Source organism: Curcuma longa, chromosome 6, assembly GCF_044706935.1.
Source record: "Curcuma longa cultivar G26 ecotype Majalengka, Jawa Barat chromosome 6, ITB_CL_G26_1.1, whole genome shotgun sequence".
NCBI classification, from domain to species: Eukaryota; Viridiplantae; Streptophyta; class Magnoliopsida; order Zingiberales; family Zingiberaceae; genus Curcuma; species Curcuma longa.
This window is the reverse complement of record NC_133866.1, coordinates 4,604,649-4,628,100: the sequence shown is the minus strand read 5'-3', so window position 1 is coordinate 4,628,100 and position 23,452 is coordinate 4,604,649. Positions and strand designations below refer to the sequence as shown.

The window sequence follows — 23,452 nt, the reverse complement described above, 5'->3', positions numbered from 1 at the left end:
TATTCATCAGTTGATGTCAAAATTTTATTGGCGGGTAATCGGAGATATCTAATATTCTCTCGATTTCAAGCCGGTGGCGAACCTCTGAAGTTGGCGAATGTACCTGATCGTCAAGGAAATGAATCCAGCTCGAAAGAAGAATGCTTCATTAAGTATATAAAAAGGGCAAAAGGATATCTTCTCATCGATCATGGGACTGTTTAGCATCAACAGTCTGTTGTTGTTGACGACGGCACGGACTAGTAGCTCCTTTGCTTCCTCATGTTTCTTCTTCAGCATGTTAGATAGCTGCAGTAATCACTCAGTTAGCATGTCTTAGAGGAATCATCATAACAATACGCCTACTCTTTTAACATTAGCATCATACTTCGATTAACTCTTTGGGCAAAAATCATAGGCTAGGGGAATCCTTAGGCGCCTTGCATAACTATTAGCATTTTAACACTTATTTATCTACTTTCCGTCTGGGTGTACATATACAGTTAAATTTTTATCAAATTATATTCACGCATTAAACTTCTGTGCCTATGATATTTGATTTTAAGGAATTAGCAGTCACAACCAAGCTGGATGAGAACAACAATAGCAAAATGGTCCATACAATGGGATGAAAGTTATTTAAAGATAGATGACGATATAGTACGGGATCGAGCTCAATAACGTAGGAGGATCCATATAGCCAATCCTGTTCAGTGGGATAAAAGTTTAGTTGATGTTGTTGTTGTTATAGCATTTACCTAATCGCCTAGCAGGTAAACAATTAAGAAGTTCAAGCTAGAACACACCTTGCTAAAGTATCTTGTCAAGAATTTAATTCTGAGATTTACTATTAAATATCCTACTAATCAACATTTTAACAATTGCGAAATTTACAATGAACCTGCAACCGACAAACCTAAATTTCTGTTGCACAAGAAACAAAGAAAAAAGTGTATAATAGAATTAAATTGGCGTTGAAAGAACAGACAAAAATTCAAATTCAAAATTTACCATGGAAAAGTAAACAGTTACTGATTAATTGTAAAGTGGAGCCTTAAAATAGGTACGCCGAACAACTTATGTTGCATACAAAATAAACTAGTATATATCATGCAGAGATGAAACAATTGATGTTTTCAAAATCATTAAGGAAATACTTTAACTTACATCATCAAGTTTCTTTGAATAGAATTCAGCTTTCTCTGCATTGCCATCATCTTCTATTTGTACGGGCTCATAGTCCATGTTTTGTACCTCAGATGCACTGTCTACAGAACCATGATTGGAGAATGATGCAGCATTGCTAGAACCTTCTGGATTTTCTTTAGTCTGTACCTAGTTATGAGTTTGCATAGTGCATCGGAAAAGAAACTAGATTGTGCCAATTGTTTTCAATAAAAAAAAGTATATTTATGTATTTAAGAATTAATCCTGAAAGTAACCCTTTAGTAGACTAAATATACCACTGGGGAGGTTACTCCTGATTTCCTGCAAAAGATAATGGAGCTTTTATCAAAAAGAGGCAATAATTGATGCAAAGGCTAAAAAAGTTACTCTCATTGATAAACCTTTCAGGTGAAGGATCCATTGGTTTTGATGTAACAGCGGCCTTCAAATATGAATCCTGAAAAAAAAAAATTTAGTTCTATTTCAAATGTATTTTATGAAAGATGTCCATACTTGAAAGGCACAAATTTTTAGGATTTCCAAATCCAAAAAAGATATAGCATGATACTATCATCCATTATTTAGTGTTGTTTCAGGAAGGAATATAACATTCAGATAGCAGAAAAAATGATCTGATATTGGAACTTAATGATTGGTTATGAATGCCTTCAAATGAGAATTAACTGATTAATTTGGTTAAGAGTATTAACCACCCATGCTGAACTCAATTCATTTAAAAGATGGTCAGCAACTTCCTAACTATTTTGACTTTATAAACAATTTATGCGCCATGACAATTTTCAGCTCAAGGACTAGTTTGAAGCAAACAGATTGTCACATTCTCAAGCACAGACAATAATGTTGTGGTAAATAGCCACGTCTATTTCATTAAACTTAGATACTTACAAAGATTGAGAAATTACCTTATGTGTCTTTATCTTGAGAGGTGGATCTAGGAAGGCTAGCTTCCTTGTATTAGAAGAGCCAATTGACTTGGATGCTAACTTTAGTTCTGTTTCTGCAGTCATGTTCGTTTCTTTGATCACCACAGACTTTGATATGGTGCTGTTCACTTTAGTCAGTCTAGATTTACTGTAATTTGATTACCAACTGACCTACTAATATGTAAATAATGAAGGGAAAAGGGTATAATTAACCTTAAAGTCCTCAAACTAGGTGTACGTGTTTTGACATCCTTCTTTAGGCTATCTTGGACTTCAATAGAATTATTATTTGGCGTGCTCATAATTGCACTTGAAAGAACATTGGATGTCATACTCTTTATGGTGTCGCTTGGAGTAACCCTGACAAGAAAATTGGATGGAAAAATATGGAAAATGCAGGAATACCTTATATCAATTTATTGCTCGGTCAACAATGATAAAACAAGAAGAATTTATTTAAATATAGATAATGATATAGTAGAGGATGAAGCTCAATAATGTAGAAGGATTCATATAACCGATCCCACCTAATGGGAATAACTTGTTGTTGTTGTTATTGTATCATAGACTAAGATGCATCTACAACCATTTCTAAGAAAATTGTCAGAAACATAAATCTGTCGGTGATGAGCAATCTATAACTAGAACTGATTAAATAATGGATAATTCAGGAACAACAAATAATTACAGAATGCACAATAATTGCACATGTGGAATAGCAATCAATTACGCAATGCTTGGTAATTCCATGTATTCTGAAGTTAAAATCAAGGTATTCTGACAACTAAATTTGGTTTGAAGAATTATGCAAATAATATGCAGGAGAAGAATGACTTCAAAGAATACTTCTAGAAAACACTAATCTCATAGGCCAAAATAACTATAAGTTGATTGGAAGTGAAATTAAGTTGGATTAAGAGATAATCCCATCAGAGTTCATAGTCGACGATGGAAGAGCTTTACTATGAACCAAACATTCCAGTAAGGGACAACAATTATTATTTCTCAAATCAATTTTCAGATCACACTCCTCCATCATAAGTTTTTTTCTGTAAAAGAATCTCACCTCATTAACCAGCTATTGGCTTGTGATGCCAAATTATTACAAAATGAAGATACACAGACCGACAGAAGACAACTAAAAAAAGTCACTAGCAAACCTTCGTTTAGGTGAAGAATTGACATGTTCAAATGTATTTAAGATCTTTGGTTCTGTCAAAGGCTCCTGAAAGCATTTAAATGGCGATTTAGATTAGAATACAAAATAACTGAAAGCTTGCTGATTACTAACTACCATACTCTTTTAAGGTCGCGCATAAAGAAAGTCAATGAAACAAATGTAGATGAAAACCTGAACTCGAGATAAGGTGGAGGTGAGATGTCTTATAACTTGCAATATGGGGATACCAAAATAAGCTAACTCTGATAAGAACTATGTGTGATTGTTATAGTGTTGATTCCATTGATATTTAGTTTATCTTACCAAAATCATCATGATTATAAGATCTGTGATAATGCCTACACTTTATCTTCTTGCCTCTCTATGGAAAAACTGTCCATTATCTGAGAAAAAAGAAAGTTATATAATTTTCAATGCATGGGTCTTCTTTGATCCATTTTCAGCACTATTTTGTTTCCAATATTTGTAGTAAACATGTACCTACTTAACCAGGTATGCCTTTTGTCCATGATACATTTTGTAAACTCTATGCAATTAATTAAATTGCACAATGTTGCATATTAACATTTTGGAGACCAACTGGAGGTCACATTACTTCTATGCTTCTCTACTTCTGCTTCGACTACTTTGCTGCCCAAACTGGATTGAAATTGAAAAAACATAAATTCTACAGTCCATCCTTGATTGAGCTTGGAGCTTTAATCCAATATGGATTGAGGGAACAACCTTATTGTTCCACCAAAACAAGCAATTAGACTTTTTATGTAATAGCTTGAAAGTTGAATTTCCAAACTTCACAACAATTTTCTCTGCTCTCCTTAGAACTTGGGAGCATATTTCTATGTAGATAAACTTAACCTAGTTATTTTAATATATTGGATGGGGTCCTCCACCCTTTTCACTTACAATATTAACATGACTAGGAACACATGGTATGGAGGAAAACGGAAAATAGAATTTTAAGCTGGTAACTGATTTGTATTACTGATTTTGTAATTTTAACTGGTCCTAAAGTTGTTAGCAAATTAAAACTGCAAAGTGTATAGAGGATGACAATAGACAACATTATATTCAGTTATTGATTCAACAATTTGCATTCAAGTGCAAGTAAAAATTTAACTGTTATTAGAGAAGAATTTTGCATTAATTTTACTTCTGAGATCTTTTCATCTCATTCCTGTAGTCATCTCATATATGAGAAAAGATCATGCAATGTCTTGACAAAAGTTGGAAGAATTTATATGTTATTTAGTGCCATGATTACGCAGCAGCGGCAGTATCATTCAGTTGCTTTTAAAACAATGATTAGAAAGCACAGCCTTCTCAAATAGATTTGGATGAAAAATGACATTCATGACTCTAATTAATAGATCTATTCTAAATATTCATATAAAATATTTTGAAATTTTTAGCACTTTACTTTTGTTATAGAAGTTAGAGTACTTGCCAATCAAACAGGTAAAATTTAGTTCCATGTATTTTTTTTAGACTTCTGTATAGCTAGCTATACATCAGAATTTTTTTTAGAGTCCTAAAAGCTGGTTATGTATCTATGAGAGGGAACATATATTTACAAAAAAAATAAGATGTTGCTTTTAATAAATTGTAGGGATTTATGATATTTTATAGACCTGTCAAAAACACTCAACAGTCTAAAACAAAATATATAAAAAAAGGAAGATAACATCAAAAATAAGAGATATAGATTTTACAGAAAAGAAATCGAACCAAACAAAGAACCTTTAGAGTTTTCCGCTTCAAAGGTAGCATATTGGTGATGGAAGGGACAGGCAACTTTAACAGCAAGTTTCTCTCAGAAATGCCAATTGTTTTTAATTCCTTGTTGAATGAGGAGTTTGACATATTGTTGTTTTCATTCATCCTATATAACATCAGTTCATTCTTGACAATGTGGGACCCGCAAATAGAAAAAAGTAGAATAGTCACATTAGAGGATCCTAGTTATTTCACCTTAAAGCCATTGATTTTGTTAAATGATTTTTCTCATCTGTCTGCAATTTATCTCGTACTTGAAGAGGACTATTTACATTGCTTCTTGTAGTTTCATCAGGAATCATAGAGGAAGGAACTTCAATACTACAAAATAAAAAGTTTTAGCATCAAGAACAAATGAAGTAATCAACTTTTAATACCCAAAGACTTAGATAGAATATGAAATTGCAGATGTGTTATAGTAAAATTGAGAGATAAAGAAATCATGAAATTTATCATTAAATAAAGTAGAAGGGAAAAAATAAAACCTGTTTAGTTAAAAAACAATTCTGTAAATCTTACAGAGCTATATAAATTGATAGTCGGTAATATGATAGTATATTGAAAAGCTGCCACTTAAAATGTACTTTTTATATACAGTAAGATTTTGAAAATGGGATATGTAAACATGGGGTGACATTGACTTCCTAACAACTTTTTTGATTGGAGAAGCACTAGCTATTCTTTGTTTCTTAGTTGTCAAGATAATCTCTAGGGAAATGATACTTTTTTCAGAACAGTGAACAAGAAACTGGCATCAACACTTTAAAGCATAGAAATTTCATTGACATCCTCACCAAGAAGATTCAGTATGTCTCTGTGGAACTGCAGTCATGGAATTCTGCACAACTTCATCATAGACTTGGAATGATCCGGTCAAGGGTTTATTTATTCCAGTTGCCTCATCTTGGTCATCCTCATGATTCTGAAGTGTTGTGGCATCTTTTGATCCTGTTCTGTTTTTTGGTGGGCAAGAAGACCTTGAGTTGGAAGACTTTACAGGGCTGGAATTTCTGGATTGAAAACTATTTGAATTTGCACCAGTATCCTGTATCAAGGAAGAAATACACTTAGAGTTCAGACAACTTCGTTCTTTGCTAACCCAAGGAAGTGCTTCTCCTGCCGGTTCAGTTAAAGCATCAGGCCCCAATGTTTGATCAGATGTGGATGTGGACAAGCTTTCTTTAGTTTTCAATATTTCATCTCCATGACTCGATATCACAGGGCTATCCCTTTTCAAATCAAGGTGTTTTTCATGCTTATGAAGCTCTTTTTCAGAAATATTAGGTACAATGTCATCCATGCATTTACCAGAAGGGATTTCAGTCTTGTCCAATTTTGTAGGATCAAACTTGTCCAGCCTACAGTCACATAATAATTTTATAATAGGAAAAATATATTAAAAACAACTGAATAATATGAAAAATATATCAAGATGTCCTTATTTAGAAACTAGATAACTGTTGACGAGAAAGAACCAACATAGATCCTGACAAAAATAAACACACAAGAGAAGCAACAAAAAACTGGTTCAAACTTTAAAAACTCATAAGAGTTTGAAAACATACTCGTTAAAATCGAACATGAAAGTGAAATTGTCTTTCTTCAGATCTTGCTTTCCAAGAAGAGTTTCGTTTTCATTGGCCTTTGTAGTCTTCTTGAGTGACACTGGGAAGTCCAAATCGGACATATCAATTCGAAAAGATGATAGTTTCCCAAAGTCACCACTGAGATCAAAGTCATCGCTAGAAAAAAATAAAAAAGTAATCTTAAAATTCATGAGTTTAATCAAATAATGAGTGGATACATTTTTCCTGAAAAAAGGAAATAAATTAGAGGGAAGAAATTTCTAACAGTTTGTCAAAGTTAAAGAAACTTTTGCCAGTTTGCGAAACTGTTTCTACATCATAAGCCATTGAATTTTTTGACGTAGATGATTTCCAGACATTAAGGAAATCCTTTCCGAAATCATCTTCTGCAATTAGCAAGATATGAACATTACATTCTCACGGAAATCCTGGATATTAAGGAAACATGAACAAATAATTGCAAAATTACAGTCCATTTATATTTTAACTTTATGTTTGGTTTTTCCATCATAGTTCCATGTCTGAATAAACTAGTTCCTGGGAAGGTCTACATTGCACTAGATTAGGAAATAAGCACATCTGCTTTGAGGAGAAAAAGATTACTGAGATAGATATGCAGAAAGCTAGAGTAACTTACCTATTGCCGTGCTCCTTTTTCTTGGAGCAGAAGTGGAAGCACTTCTCTCTGGCTGTGCCATTCTTTGTTTGTAACCAACAGTACTGCAACAAATTTGCAGCTAATAAGAGGATCACACATATGAAATACTGCAACCAGTTTGCAGCTAATAAGAGGATCTCACATATGAAATCAATGAATAACTAAATCTTGATGAATATGATAAAGACCATTTGTTGAACATTTTTAAATATGGAACATAAAAGATTTTTAAATAAATTTAAATGCTAAGGTAGGCTTTGATTACTTCCAACATGAATGTCAGGACAATGTTTTCACAATCCTACAGATTATATAGATCCACAAAGAAAGATAGCACGAGCCACATTAGTTGCAGAATCGCCTCAGTAACTATTCAGGTCCAACCACTAGCCCAAAATACTTAAGCTCAAGAGTAAATCACTCATGTGGGACAAAACTAACGTGTCACAAATCACCCTTTTTAAGGCTTGACGTCCCAATCAAAATCAAACCCACAACTCATTACCTAAAATCATCTCTAATCAATGGTTTGCGAGGCCCAATAATAGCTCCCACATCATGCAGGCAATCTTTCCTACATCTCACCATGTATAATATTAGTTGCATTCTAATATCAATTTGAGATGCTCCTCATACTCAGCCTCTAATTAGGAGAACACCAAGATAATATGAAGACAATCACAAGTAATCCAAAAACATTTGGTTCATTAAGTCCATGAAAGCAGCTAGGGTAAAGAGTCCAAACCACATCCTCAGGAATTCTTACCAGGTGCTGACTTCTCAACATCTGAGTCAACTCAGCTGATGATATATAGATGTCAAATCAATATTTAAGAGCATACACATATCTTTAAGTTAGTCACATAAATCAACAATCCAAGGTAGAGGATACTTATTTATGATGATTGTAGCATTTAACTAACAATAATCAGTGTGTATCCTCATAGATCCTCAGAAATCAATGATTAATTATTAGTATTAATCTCAATTGATCTCAACTCTTAGCAAATTGCTCTTCGTTTTGGTTGTGCTACACAATTTACTCTATTTTAAACAAGTAAATTTGAAATGGTGATTTTGATTGTTGATTAGTCAAGTTAATTAGTTAATTAATGCTATTTGTTGTTGGTTAGTGATTTTAAACAGTGATAGTTGGAGAGCATATGAAATGTTTATTGGATGTGCACTCAAATTTTGAATCGATAAGCATATAATCTAATGATAATATATGAAAATGGATTATCTATTGTGATTTCAAGTTAAGTATGAAGGGAACTATTGAGAAATGTTGAAATTAAGATTAACAATAACGAACCAGAGGTGTTATGCATTTTTTAGATTAAAAGCTGATTTTTCTCCTAGTGGAAGTAAAATTTTGATTGAGACTTATGATTTAGAGGAAGTTATAAATATTTACTTTAAAAGTATGTATGAATTATAATAAATAGAATTGAACTCCGGATATTTGTATGAATTTTGGAGAAAAAGTTATGATAATATGTATCCACGAGGTGGAGTTGTACTAAAAGATTTTTGAAAAAAAATAATTGATGAACTTGTATAGTTTATTATCCTTTGATTAAGCTTCTTTGAAAAGTCAACATTGACAAGATTGTGTTAGGGGATAAAATTAATATTTTGCTTGTGAGAAAAGTTAGGCTAAACCTTAATTGTAAAATTGAGTTGTCATGACTATAATTTGAAATACTAGAGGTTAATCATGTCATACAGTGACTGACCATCTTTCCCTCTCACCTTGTATGGGCAGTGGCAGATTGCATTAAAAAAAAGGATCAATATGATATTAAAACTAAACAATAAACTGAACATAAAACCCTCATTAAACCAATTAAATGTGAAATAAAAGTAATTAGTACTGATAATTCTTTTGACCTTTACATTAGCATCTCATCTTGCACTAGGTTCTTGAAGTTGATGATGATCTAATGACCGATCCTTCATCTAGTATGCTGAAGTTGGAAAACAGAAAAGGCAGAAGGGAAATGACTGTTTTGAACAGCAGATGGAATTTACCAGCCTAGCTATCCACCTCATGCACATATTCACTAAATCATGCTACAATGCACCTTCTAATCCAATTTTTTGTTTTATAAATATCAATGTGATTCGAACGCTGTCACTCGTATGCATTATTAACATACTAGCTGTAGAACAAAGCCTCAGCTAAACAAACTTGCTCACCAAACAACACCCACGGAAAGGGAGAGGAGGAAGAGGAAGTCGGGCGGGGGAGCGTTGGCGGATGTCGGTGGACGAGAACAACACGATCGATAAACTCCACTATCAAAAGTGAAATAAACGTCAGCCAACTTTGAGTGCGCTAAAAATTTTAGCCATCGATAATTTTAACAGAAGAAAACGAAATCGAACACAAGTCTAACGTCAAACAACTCCATTATCAAACAACTCCTTTACCAAAGTGCAAAAAGTATACGGACAAAGGAGACTGTGGGGATTGGAATCACCTGCGCTGCCAGAAGTCAAGGTATCCTACGCAGATCCTTCAGCCCTTGGCGATCCGCCTCCAAGCCATGGACGTCGACCTAATCATTCCAAAATCCCACCAAAAACTCAGGTTCGAGGGTCTGAAAAGAGAACGATCGAGGAGGAACTACAAATTACTGAAAATGCACAACGATTTCTCACGCGACTCTCTGCATTTCTTCTCCGATCGCCCTTCCCCGCTTTCTCGCGACGTAGAACTGGCGAAGAAGAGGGAAGCGAGGACGAACAATGGCACTAGTTTTTAAAGGCACCGCCTCCGAGGACCACTTTTAGTCACGCATTAAGCACGTGAATTGATAGTGTTTATAAATTTTTTAAATAAAAAAATTAGTTTTTTTGTAATATTTTATCTTTTCTTTGTAAAAGATAGGATCATTACTCATTATTATTTAAATTATATGACAAAACAGATTTTTTGATCCACAATCTGTAATCTTTTTTAATGAATGCGCTAACATTACAAAAAAAATTGATGAATGTAACTAAATTCTACGAGTGAGAGACATAATTTAAAAGAATTTGCAAAACTAGTATTTACAACTAAACTTTATGATTATAAGATTTATAATTTACACAATCTATAAAATAAATATTTAGATGCTCTTGGAAAAAAAATGAATACAAAATTCTCACATAAACAACAATGAACTTCATCTTGAGGCGAAAGCTTATAGCGTGCCAACAATGCTAAGTAATTGGAATACATTTTAACACCCTCTCTTCATAGGGATCAACTGTAATTCAATTTATTTCTTCATAGATAATTGCGAGATCGATCATGTGAAACCGTTGAGATGATGAATTCCATCTTTTTACACAAGAAAAAAAATAGATTTACACATATACATTACATCTGAAAAGTTTAAAATTTTTATAAAATAATATTGTCCATCAAAATATCTATGCTTCTTAATTTATCCAGATAACTATAAAAAACTATTGAAAATATCAAATTGATCATCTTCAACATTAGTTAGATTGTAAAACATAAATACTTACCCAAAGGCATGGTTGAAATGATTATTGCGGACAAATTTAGTGAAGTAGACAAAAGTTGAATCTCGACCTCTAATATCCTTCCTGTAATAATAAACTGTAACTTCCTAATTTACCTTCTCACAAATGGTCATAGAAGTCAACCGTATGAAACCATTGAGATAGCAGATTTCACCTTTTAGTAAAGAAAGTAAAATATAAATACTTGAATTCTCAATAAATACATAATGATCCACGGGTTTCCTCATCCCCTACAAGCCATTGGTAGGACAAATCCTTCAATGATTTATCTCTTTTCAAAAAATATAAGGTCACCAAGGTGACAGTTCCAACTTTAACTACCAATCAATTCAAAAAAAAAATAATTGAGCATCTTAAATAAAGTTGAATTAGAGCCCATGACATCCATTATATGAAATAATCACGGATTGACACAGATAATTTTTACGAGAGTATTGTTACAAATAGATCTAAAATTGATTCTCAACCAGTGCAAAAATATTACTGTTGTAGGACGAAATCCTCGTGATTTACCTATCAACAAATGTGAATTCACAAAGGTGATCCTGGCTATCAAATAAGAATTAATACTTACTAAATACACAGTTAAATTTTGACAATAAAAAAAGATACATAATTTACAGGAGCTCCCTTCAGTCCATGCAAGAAGGGAGGAAGGCCTTCTCCTTCTTCCACTTCTCGCATGGACAGAAGTGAGCTCCTGCAAAATCAATACTTTTATCGTCTTTTAAGAAAAGAAAATACTTACAAAACGCACAGCAGTAATTTACAAAAGCCAAAAACTATACAACATGAAGAGAAGAGAAGAGAGGAGAGGAGAGGAGAGGAGAGGGATGGTTCAGGGATATTGAAGGATGGCTCGATGTTTAAATAGACCGGCGATGAGACAAATATGGCGAGAAAGCTGTGGATAATTGTTGATAATTTCAAATGTTTCTAATTTTGCTCTGTCAAATTAAATTTGTTTCCCTGTAAATAAAAAAAATCATTAATTAAATTTAGAAAGACGATTCCATTATTTTTGTTTCCATTTATTTCCTGTATTAATTTTCCATGTTGGATGTTAAAATCCAATTTATTTATTTTTCAAGCCATTAATGTCGAATTTTCCTTTTTTATTGATAATTAAAAAACAATTAAAGATTAATTCTTGTTGATATAATTGAATCGATCACTTTTCCGCTTTGTGCGCCACGTCGCTAACAGAAATTGTCAATCGAATTTCAAATTAATATAATTAAAATATTATATTTTGAATCAACAGGAATAAATTAACCTGTAATTGAAAGAAATAGGGTTTAAATAAAAAATAACATATTTTAATAGTAAATATATAAATTTATTCTATATAATTTATTGCATTACTTTTTAATGTATTATGTGGCTGAGAAAGTATTAAGGATTTAAATTTTTTTATTTAAATAAATGAAAATGTTAAAAAACAAATAAACAAACATATTTAATATAAAATATAAAATATAAAAGGCCGAACCATTTATTTATGCTTCCAGGTTTTTGGTTCAATTAAATAAATATACTTAAAGGACTCATTCAATTACAAAAATGTTCAACTTATTAATATTTATGAATAAATTGTTTATAAATATTATTTTTTATATAAACAAAAAAAATATTTTTATATGCACGAATAATAAAAATATTTATATATGGTGAGAAATTTCATTTTATTTTTTAATAATAATAAACCGAACAAAAGCATGCGAATCGAGATGAGAATCGAAACCCATTCTCCCTTCTCTCGATCGCGAGGAGCCAACCCTACGCCGACTCCTTCGCTCTTCTCCCTCGCGACCCGGCTTTCGTCGCCGTCGCCGATAGCGTTCGCCTGGAAATCGCGAGCGCAGTTGCCGCATGCGACTTGCTGTGCAGCCTCTTCCGGTGCCGTGCCGCTCTCCCGCCGATCTCCGCCGACTCGGCCTGTTGCGCATCTTCCGGCCGACGCCAACACTGTTCGACTTGCTTTTCTCCCTTTCCGTGGGTGTAGGTTGCTGAGTAAGTTATGTTCTACAGCTAGAATGTTAATAATGTATACGCATCTACTCGCGAGTGGGATTTAGTGACAGTTTTTGAATCACGTGTCGATGATTATAAAACAAAAAAATTGGATCAGAAGGTGAATTGTAGCATGATTTAGCGAATATGTGCATGGGTTGATAGATAGGCTGGTAAATTCCATCTACAGTTTGAAACAGTCATTTGCCTTCTGCCTTATCTGATCTCCAACTTCAGCATACTAGATGAAGGATCGGTCATTAGATCATCAACTTCAACAACCTAGTGCAAGATGAGATGCTAATGTAAATGTCAAAAGAATTACTGGTACTAATTACTTTCATTTCACATTAAATAGGTTTAATGAGTTTTTTATATTCTGTTTATCGTTTAGTTTTAATGGCATATTTCTCCTTTTCTTTAATGCGGTTTGTTTGTTTCACCTTTTTAGATTTATGTAATATTTCACCAAAGTATAACGGACGTGATTATGCTTCCAGGTTTATGTAAAATCAATGAATGAGATTAAAGGGCTTCAAGCCTTTTTCAGTTCACTTAAACATGGACGATATAGTCAGGTGACTATCAACTTTTTGACTCCATACTTAGTATCATGTTTTGTTGAAATTGGCATTTCATCTTGAATTATGTTTATGCACTGAAAATGATTTGAGGTTATTGCCCTTTGATCTTGATTTTTCTGCCGGAGACTTCATTACAACCTGTCATTTTCTGCTTTATTTATTCTCATAAGAATTCTGCTCCAGTATCCTCTTCATATACCATTTAGTTGTAGGTCACACTGAATCATAAATTCATTTATCCTCTATAGTAGCCCCCACGGTTGGCTCAGCTGGTTCCAGCATGAGAGTTGCCACAGTAAAAATATTGAGGTTGATTCCTAGCGGGTGTGGAATGCCCGCTGGTTGTTTCATCTCCTTATGCAGTGGGCCACTGGACTAAGATGAAGCCCCTCATGATCTACCTCCATTCCAAATCACTTGGGGCAGTACTGGAGGGGCCTCCGGGGTGAGGGTATCACCTTTTGCCACAATTTATCCTCTATAGTAAGGCATCATTTGATTCAAATGCATTAATATAAGAGCATCCTTTATCTCAGTGAAATCCAAAACACCTTCCATTAGTCCCTTGATTTCAACAATAGCACCAATTAACATCTTTAAAAGTTATATTTTTTCTATATATTTACTGACTTTGTATTTATTCCATCGCGGATAATTATGGTCTGTGTGGATATTCTACCTATTGTCTTTCAAGATTAATTGAGACCTTAACTTTGAAGCATTTCTTGAGTTCAGTGGTTATCACATAACAAATTACTATGCTATTTTTCTCGTCCTTTTGTCCATCATAAATGTTTATGCGATCCTTTACATATATGTTATGCAAGCCATAATACTCATGTTTGCATCTTTCAGACTGTGCCTTTGTTCGATGCCAACAAGATTTCAATTTTCTGTTGTCGAGGTCCAGTTAGGTCTGTTACAACATCAGAGCATTCAGATGAAAAGGCATTAGCAGGAGCCGCAACATTTGCTTCAGATGATAAAAATGGCAAGCGGATTCAGATCAGACTGTCTCTCTAAAGCCTGTCAGAGGAGGGGTAAGTAACTTTTTGCATGTCTCTTTGCTAGTGAAATAGGAGATTCAGTTAGAATGGGCTGAACTATAGTTGGCTATTAAATTTGTATCTTGAAAATGAGTTAACAGAGACCTCTTTACATAATGGTTAAGCTTCCATTTTTTTATAATCTCACTTTCTATATTCTTTCTACCAAACATGGATTTGCTATGCTCTACCAAAACAAATCATGTTCATGGAACTTGAGCACTTATGATAGCAACAGACAAGCTTCAACTATACCATCATTTTTTTAAAAACTAGTTTTTCTATGTTCCAACTTCCAAACAGTAAGACTAGCTTTTAGAACTTCAAAATAATCATAAATGTTTTCATGGAATATCAAATATTTAGATGGAAAATGATTCCATGCATCTGCATCTAAATAATTGTGGATATTCTAAAACAGTTACTCTCAAATAAATATGTTGATAAGATTGTCTGTAAGGATATTCATCTACCCATTAGAACCCAATAGTAAATATTTATATTCTTTGCTTGAAGACAACTGTATTAGTTAGTGTTTCTGTAATCGTATCTCGATTGTCTACAGGCCTAGAATATTCAACACAATTTTGAATTAAAAATAAATGTTTAGAGTTTTTGGCCCTTTTCTCCATACCTTGTACAAAAAGGTTTCAACACTATGAAATTAGTGTCCTATTGTGCATATATTGTTGTATTTTTCTAGTTCTTTGCTTTCTAACTTGAGTGAAAGTTACGGTGTTTGTTTGGAATTTTGAGTTATGAACTGGTGCATTAAAATGTGACCGGTGTTACTAAATATGAAGTTTGTGATAGAGCATGTATCCATTAATTATCTATCGTTTATGATATTTCGTGTAATTATACATCAAGGGTTGGTATAGCTGACTAATTGAGAAACATTCAGTGCTTATTTTTTTTGTTACACAAAACTTTTTGTCTATTTAATTTTGTGTTAAGCTTAACTTGAAGCAAGCTTGATTATGCCAAATTTCTATTGTAAACATATTAGAAAAGTCATGTCGTTGAAGGGGTGGTATTTTGAGCAATAATCATCAACATTCTCTTTAGATACCACTATTTTTGGTGATATTGTGTCTGTACTATATGCTATTTGATACTTCAAGTTGCTTATGAATGTGTATGATGCATCTTTTAAAAAAAAAAAATTATCACGGGCATAAAAGGACATGAGAGACAGTTATATGAATCACTCTAGAATCTCCTTGCCTACATTTAATCAACGCTAATACTAATCACTTTTAGTTAATTTTTGAATCTTATTTTGTTAATTAGCAGGCACCTTTCTCAATTAATTACATAGTCTGGATATTACATATTATCGATCCAAGAAGAAAGTCTATTAAATATGCAAGAATAGAAGTCTTATTTTGCTAATTAGTAGATACCTTTCATGATTACATGGTCTGGATATTATATATCATATGCAAGAAGAATTGAATGAATTAAAGTGGAAAAAGTAAGCCCAAAGGAAACACTAGCTAATGTAATAAAAAAATATTTAATTGATTTGAATTATACTAATGATATTGTCTTGGAATTTGGTCGTGTATTTTCACATGAGGAATTTGGTCGTGCTAGCTTTCCTTTTGGCAGTAAATGCAAAGTTCTGGGTAAGAGGATACATGGTTAGTGTGAAAAGAACTGCAGAACACCTTATAATTATGGAACTTAACAATTGAAACGCCGATTGCATATATGTTGTGGGTTTGTTTTAAGAGTGTTTATGGGATCACGATTCTTTGCCTTGTTCATAAACCTTTCTTTATATGTAGCTTGAAGTTTTTAGTAATAATAATTATTCATGCTACAACTGATCGACAAATCTGCATACTAAATTGAGATTACATCCTTGTCTGATATTCTTAATGGGAGTTGTGCAATGAAAAATATTTAACCGATTGGTTGTCAACGAGAAACAACAATTTGTTTAGGATTTGTATGCTTATCTTATCAAGCTTTTTTAAAAGTGATTTCATTTGCTGTTTTTTATTACCTTCTTGAAGGAAAAAAAAAAAAGATGCATCTTTGAGTTCCTGGTCATAACAGATAGGTTTGGAATTCGATGAATAAATGCAAACTGCTTCCTTGCGAGCATAATTGGGTAAACATGTTTCTTACAGGTACTTGATGAGCCCAAAGATGGAGTTTGTCAAATTTTTTGGTAAAAATTATAACGAAGATACCCTTGCAGAAGGCATAATCAACTCGATCAAAGAACACAAGCAATTGGAAATCTGACCACCTTTTCTCTACATGTTTTTTTTGAATCGAACAAACACCAGTTTTGCATAGAGAAATTTAATCTTTATGCTTTGTGGGGAGAAACACGAAGCTGATTCATGAAGAAGGAACCTGATGTGTCTGCAGTTTCTTCAAGAAACTTGGCAGCAAATACTTGCAGTTTTTTGACGTTATACATGATCTTTGAAAACATGGCAGAAATAGTAGTTGACAATATTTTAAGGTACGCTTTTAGTTTTTTTGAAAAATATTTTTGTTGTCATTGATATTGGTAGATACGTTATTTTAAAATTTCATATTTTGTATAATGAACGCTTGTTTTGTTCTTATTGAACTTAATACAGGTAAAAATTGTATATAGTTGCTGAGTGTTTCACCAGAATACAGAGCTTAAACAGAAGCTAACAAAGGAAATATATAGCAACATCAAGAGACTGAGATGTTTCTCGACGTCGAGGTTTTTGGCTTTGAGAAAAATACTGAAAGCATGCTTCTGGTTCGAGTTTCGAGGCCTATAAATTTGAAGTGCATCATGACCATGAAGGGATTTTATCGCCGGGATAGGTTTTGATGCCTCTTTAGAACCCTGTAAAGAAATAAACCAACCACTTCTGAGATGTGGTAGCCACAGATACGCTAAAGAAGGTTACTTTTCTAACTGGCGAGTATGATCTAGCTTTCCTGACCCTCAGTTTCAGTGGTAGACTTAGATTTGCATGATTGTATCAGAAAGACACCGAGTTTCCATGACTTTGACCTCCCTAAGGGCATGAAGAGCCCCATGAGTAGAATGAATTCAATCGAAGGAGATGAGATGAGAGTCAGATGTCGATGAATGGAAGGGAATGAGGAACTCATCCAGTCATTCTTGTCTCTCACACACTCATCCCTACTAATTGTAAACAGTTTGGAAAATGCCACAGTTGGAGTCCTACACAGAAGGAAACCAAGCATTTGTGCGAGGAAAGTTTAGTCCACTTATAAATGGGCCCTCGACTTTCCCTCATAGAGGCCAAAGTCTCAGCTTTCCCTTACCTTTGAACTCCTTCTCAATGGAGGAAAAGAGTGGAAGGGAATCAGATATCAGTTGTTTTACCTCATAATTCTCAGGTTTGGATGAATGGGAGATTATAGTTAATAGGAGACTTACTGCCAAGCCAAATTTGTTAGAGGCTGTATCTGAAGTTGCATTGCCATTAGCTGCCAGGAGATGGTTTGCACTTGGAGAGGAAAGTGATGCTGCAGCCTCTTCTGGGACTAAAATTTCATTTCGCAATCAACTAATGGCAAGCCACATAAGTCCATCTTAACGAAATGCTAAACGATCGAGCATACCTAAAAGATGGAATAGTTCAGGCTTTAGTATTGAAGTCCTTGGATCTCCGAGGCTGCAAGAAGGGGAAACCGTAATGTTTCGATAATACCATGAACATAGTATCAGCATGATCATACTTGCAAAACACAATAGACTTGCCATGGCGATGCGCGGGAAGTTCCACTTGATGTAGCTAAATGCCAGGAAAGAGTTTTTGAAGAAGATTTACCTATGCCAACAGAATTTGAAGTTATCATTGGGCAGCAACGGTCCGAGGAATGACCAATACGATTTGAAATACCTGATGTCTCAGAATTAGGTTTGGCTGTTATATTGCTTCTACTGCTATTCGCAGTTTTATCGGCAAGATCTGGCTTGGGCATTACCAATGGAAATTACATCAGTGGTATCTTTGCTTCTCAAAACTCAAAACTGAACAAGAAAACATACTTGGCAAAGTGTAATGCTTATGATGCCTCAAAGTTCTGAAGGACATTTGGTGCTGGCTACGACCTTCTTTATCCACATAAGCTTGGCAAGTCAACGATCGCTGAGAAGATAACGGCATCAACACACTCCAAGCAACCAGTTAAAACTGTTGGAAATTATCGCCATTTCGCCAACCAATAGGCCTACCTGGCTCAAACATGAAATCCCAGTCTCCACGATTGATACGTCGAACATTTGTTGTTCAAACAGGTCTGTCAGTTTAGAAGCAACAGCGCCAAGATGATCCACAGCATTCACAAGAGCTCGAACAGCATAATCTTTCAGATTATCCAAAACCCTACGCGATAGTTTAAGTTTGAAGATGAACAAAGAATTACGATACATATTCGCACTGAAACAAGATGCATATACAAGTTCCACAAGGAATCATTAATCTCACCACCAGTGTTCTTGAATGATATTCATTCAGAAGTTTTGCCCTAGTCCCTTTGAAATTTGACTCAAACTAGATAGTATGAATCAGTGAGGGCAGTCTGGTGCACAAAATTTGTGTCGATACAAGTCAAAGAGATTATTTTCGCGACTCGTGACTATTAGATCACATGATAGCAAACTCATTAGATCACATGATCAGGGTTGAAGAAATTGTGCAACATGTAGCATGAGGAACCAAAGCAAGAATGAGAGTAATCCCTAACTCATTCCATGGAAAATCGAAGAAAGGACTGAAATAACAATTGAAAAGATTCAATTGAAGAAAAAGTGAAACTCACATCTGTTTCTGCTCGCTGTGAAGGTAAGAGCTTTCACAATACTCAGCAGCAGTGTAAAGTTGAGGTCTGAGGTTCCTGAGTTCCTGCATTGATTGAGTGAGTTGCAGATCTGATTCACGTCTATACTTGAATTAAAAGCGAACCACCGTCAAAAACAAAATCGAATGCAAATTTTAACTGGCCTATTTCTTCAACTCAAAGTCTTCTTATGTTCTTCAGAAACGAACAAAAATAACACTTTCCTGGAATCGCCTGCATTAATTGAGTGAGCTGCAGATCTAATTCCCAATTTCACAAAGCGAACACTTCCACACAAAGTATTTTAATCTTTTGCAAAAACGAACAAAAGGGGAAACTTTGGAACCGGACCAAACAGATGTATCGCTCTGCTCAAATCCCGGAAAACCTAGCACGGCGAATGGGACATTGCAGACAGATCGATTCGCCAAAGCAACGCAAAAGCTCGAGAAATCCGACACCATAAGGCGAAGAGGGTTCGAAAGAGGAAAGGCGGATTATCGAAGGCGCGACCGATCTGGAGACGGACGTGAAGGTGTCGGCGAAGGGGAAAGGGTACCTGCAAAGCCTTGACGAAGCTCTTGCTCCTCTCCATGGAGACCTCGTCGAATGTCATAGGGCGGTTCTCCGAACGTGGTGGCTGCATCCTCCACCACCGCCGCCACCGCCACCGCCACCGCCGCCACCGCCACCGCCACGTGAAAAGGAGGATTACTTGAGCGTGGCGCCGGGGAAATTGAAGACGAAGCAATGCCGGGAATTGGGTTTTGGTATCGCAACTTTTAACATTTTTAAATGAACCCTTATTAGTTAATATATTACATTTTGCCCCTGACTTTTAATCAAACCACGCCGTTATCTTTAACAAAAAAGATGAAATTGATGCCGCCAGAGCTATCGATGGTAAGCCCTCGACCATCTTGAGGACGACGTAAAGTTGTAGAAATTATAATTGATCACGATGAAGTCAGGTAATACTCTTCTGCATTGTGATCAACTGTAATTTGAAATTTATCTCTTTTATAAATTTGTTCCCGGGATCGTAATTAATTCAGCATATGAGCTAAAGTAGGAATAGAGCTAAAGTGAAACAAACTTTCTAGTGGAATTAATTTTTTAAGATAATGATATTTGTGGAATTTTAAAAAATTTATAATGTTAGATAGTTGGTTAAAATTTATTTGTACTTTTTGATTTAATAAAAAAATTTCATCAACCGATTAAATCAAGGTTAATAAAGATTTTAAACATTTAGTTTTCTTTTAAATTGTAAAACCTTATCATTTGTCCAATCTATTAACATGGTTATTTTTTTATTTTTAAAAAATGTTACACGTATTTTTTTAATTAATTGATAATGAGAAAATGAAAATTAAATTTATAAAAAGTTAATTTTTTCATTTATAGTTGATCATTATTATTCTTACCTAACAAAATGTGGAAAAGATTGAAATCAATGTTTCTTAAAATATACAGGGTGAAATAGAGAAATTAACAAAGGACCAAAGTGAATTTTTCTACATGTTTTATAATTGACCATATGTGATTTGACAATGTTGAATTCAGGAGTAACACGGCGAAATTCTGAAAAGGTTGGGACTAAAATGCATTGTAAAGATTAACAAGGGGCTAATGTGAAAATTTTCTCTTATCCGGATGAGGGAAGGGCAACCATACATGCGACGACGGACATCAACTGTTCGTTTGCTTTAAGATTCGTGCTAGTGCGAGTGTTATATCCTCTTCTGTAAAAGATAGAATCCATCAACCAGCGATTCTATACGATCAATCTCATGATCATCTGTGAGGAGGTAAATCGATAAACTGTAGTTAGTCACGATGGAAAAAGATATTGTTCAGCTTCATCGAGATTCGAACCCTTATCTTCTTCTATAAATCTATTCCATCGTAACCAACTCAATTATGCCCCAAAAGCGAGTATTATACCCTCAATCGTTAGCTGGCCTGTATTTAAATTTATTTATTTAATTAATTTTATATATATTAAATGAACATAAATAAATTTTTATCAAATTAAATATTAAATTTATTCATAATTTATTTACGATAGCATTTCCACCACCTGCTAATATCTTTGATTTGATCTGGTGCAATGTCGACTATCAATTACACTAATACATAATTACGTGTGAATTTAAATTATATTTTATATTAAATAAATATGATAATTGAATGTGAAAAAAAATGATTGTTATCTTCGATTATTGATATTTGAAGAACATTTTGAACATCACTTAATATTGTTTAATATTTTAGAACCTTCTAAAGATTAAATTATTATTCTTGAATATTTATAGGTGATTTATTATCATCCTCAGTCCATCTTTAAAATTATAGTAAATCATGGCAATAATCGTACACTTAATTAAAAATATGATATACCTATTAAAATAAAATTTTAATTAATTATGTATATTTAAATTTTATAATATATGATTATTTAATTAACATAAAAGATTATACATAATTAAAATTTTAATAAATACGTGACACATGTAAAATTTATGATTAAAATAAAATCTTTCTAATAAATCTCTATCCATTCATCAATTAACACAAAATACAATAAAACAACACCTAAACATCACGCACAATTCCACAAAAAGTAGTTGAGAAAAAGCAGGACGCGGATTAATTAACCTCTAATAACGTCATTAAAGCCACCTAATTAATTACTACACCGCACGAATTTTAAAGCTGCATGACGCGCACTGATAATTGACGGGCCTAATCAGCCTCGCTCGGTCCAGGCCTGGCCCTGGGCCGAGGCCACCCGGTCAGATCCGACCGCAACCCTGGGCCGAGGCTGCTGGGTTCGATCCGGCCGCAACCCCGGCTCGTAGTCATTTTCTTTCGATCTTTTTGTATATAATCGAAGAATGGAAAAAATTGAGAAAAAAAATATCTTGGTCTCAACAATATCAAACAAAGTGTTATTATTGTCCTAAATATCATCTATAAATTTTGATGTTATAAAAAAAAAGAAGATAAACTCGATGTACGAAACTTCCGTTAATGCAAATTTCGGAGAAGATTCGAACCACAACTTAAAAGTATTCCTTATCTCCTTTTTCTTTTTAAACTAGTTCTTTCTTTATGAAAGTTTGCATAGGGCCACTTTGCTCCTCACTTATTATTAAACAATATTTCCATCAAATTAATTCCTTCCTAAATAAGTTTGCAACTTTGCTACCACAATGAGGTTGACTTTCACTAAGATAATTAAAAACTAATTGTTAGTTAAGAGAGATTAATCGCCTAGCAAAAGCATTGGAGCAATCAAACTAATTTGCTTCCTACAAAAAGCATTGGAACAAAGGAAACCCCACCACACCACAAAAGTGGCTTTTGCATTAAGCCTATGCTTGAAAGCTTTTCCCTTTTTCTTTAAAAAAAAAAGAAAATTAAAGTCTCAAACTTTTCTTTGTGAAAAAGTTGAATCTCACTTGAAAAATCTAGTTTAATTATAGTTTGGCTCAAGTTTGGCTCGGATTAAGATCGAGTGACAAAGTTAAACCAACCCCTTCTGGCTCGTACACCACTTCACGGCCGGGTTCAGTAGAATTCGGAATTGTGGAGGGGCCTACCGTAGACATGCCATGTCGGCCTAATTGGAAGGTGACTCGGATGGTGCTGTTAAAGGTGAGCAAATGGCATCTGCAACAGCAGATCTAGTTGCCAAGTTCGTGCTCAGTGTAGACTCAGAGGGCAAAACCAACAGTCCAACCGAGTCGAATCTTAGTCGATATCCATCGAAAGACATCCATTCGCCGGCCCCTCTAAATCTTATTCAAAGATCCCACTCGAGTATCGCTGCCGCGAAGAGTTTGAGCCGCGGACCGGCCGATCACATTGGCACAGCTGGGTGATCGATGCATCGACCCGGTCCCTAGATCCGTTATAGCCGATGGAGGCTGATGGGAAGGCATGCACGGGTTCAGTCGGTGGTGCGACGATAAAGTTAAAGTGGGCCCGGTAGAATCTTGGCGACCTAAAAAACACAACTTTGGGTGGCGGCCGCTGAGTTTGTTGATTGGAAAAAAAGCAGCAGCACAAAATGGCACTTGCACGATGCGTGTACCGCACAAGCTCCTGCCCTCTTCTGATGCAACAACACACGATAGGGAGAAAAAAAAA

At 34.4% G+C, this 23,452-nt stretch overlaps 1 protein-coding gene and 1 pseudogene across 1 annotated transcript; both read right to left on the bottom strand.

The window, feature by feature from the left end:
- Window positions 1-110: 110 nt before the first annotated feature.
- Window positions 111-7,333, bottom strand: LOC141831207 (uncharacterized). Its single transcript, XM_074718621.1, is given in 14 exon segments — window positions 111-164; window positions 166-288; window positions 1,147-1,314; window positions 1,443-1,467; window positions 1,548-1,603; window positions 2,070-2,238; window positions 2,304-2,450; window positions 3,251-3,315; window positions 5,011-5,152; window positions 5,242-5,367; window positions 5,841-6,404; window positions 6,612-6,788; window positions 6,898-7,018; window positions 7,270-7,333. Coding segments are annotated over 14 exon segments (1,998 nt in total). The 5' UTR covers window positions 7,331-7,333.
- Window positions 7,334-17,053: 9,720 nt separating this feature from the next.
- LOC141830887 (putative protein ABIL1) lies at window positions 17,054-19,969 on the bottom strand (annotated as a pseudogene).
- Between the last annotated feature and the right edge of the window lie 3,483 nt (window positions 19,970-23,452).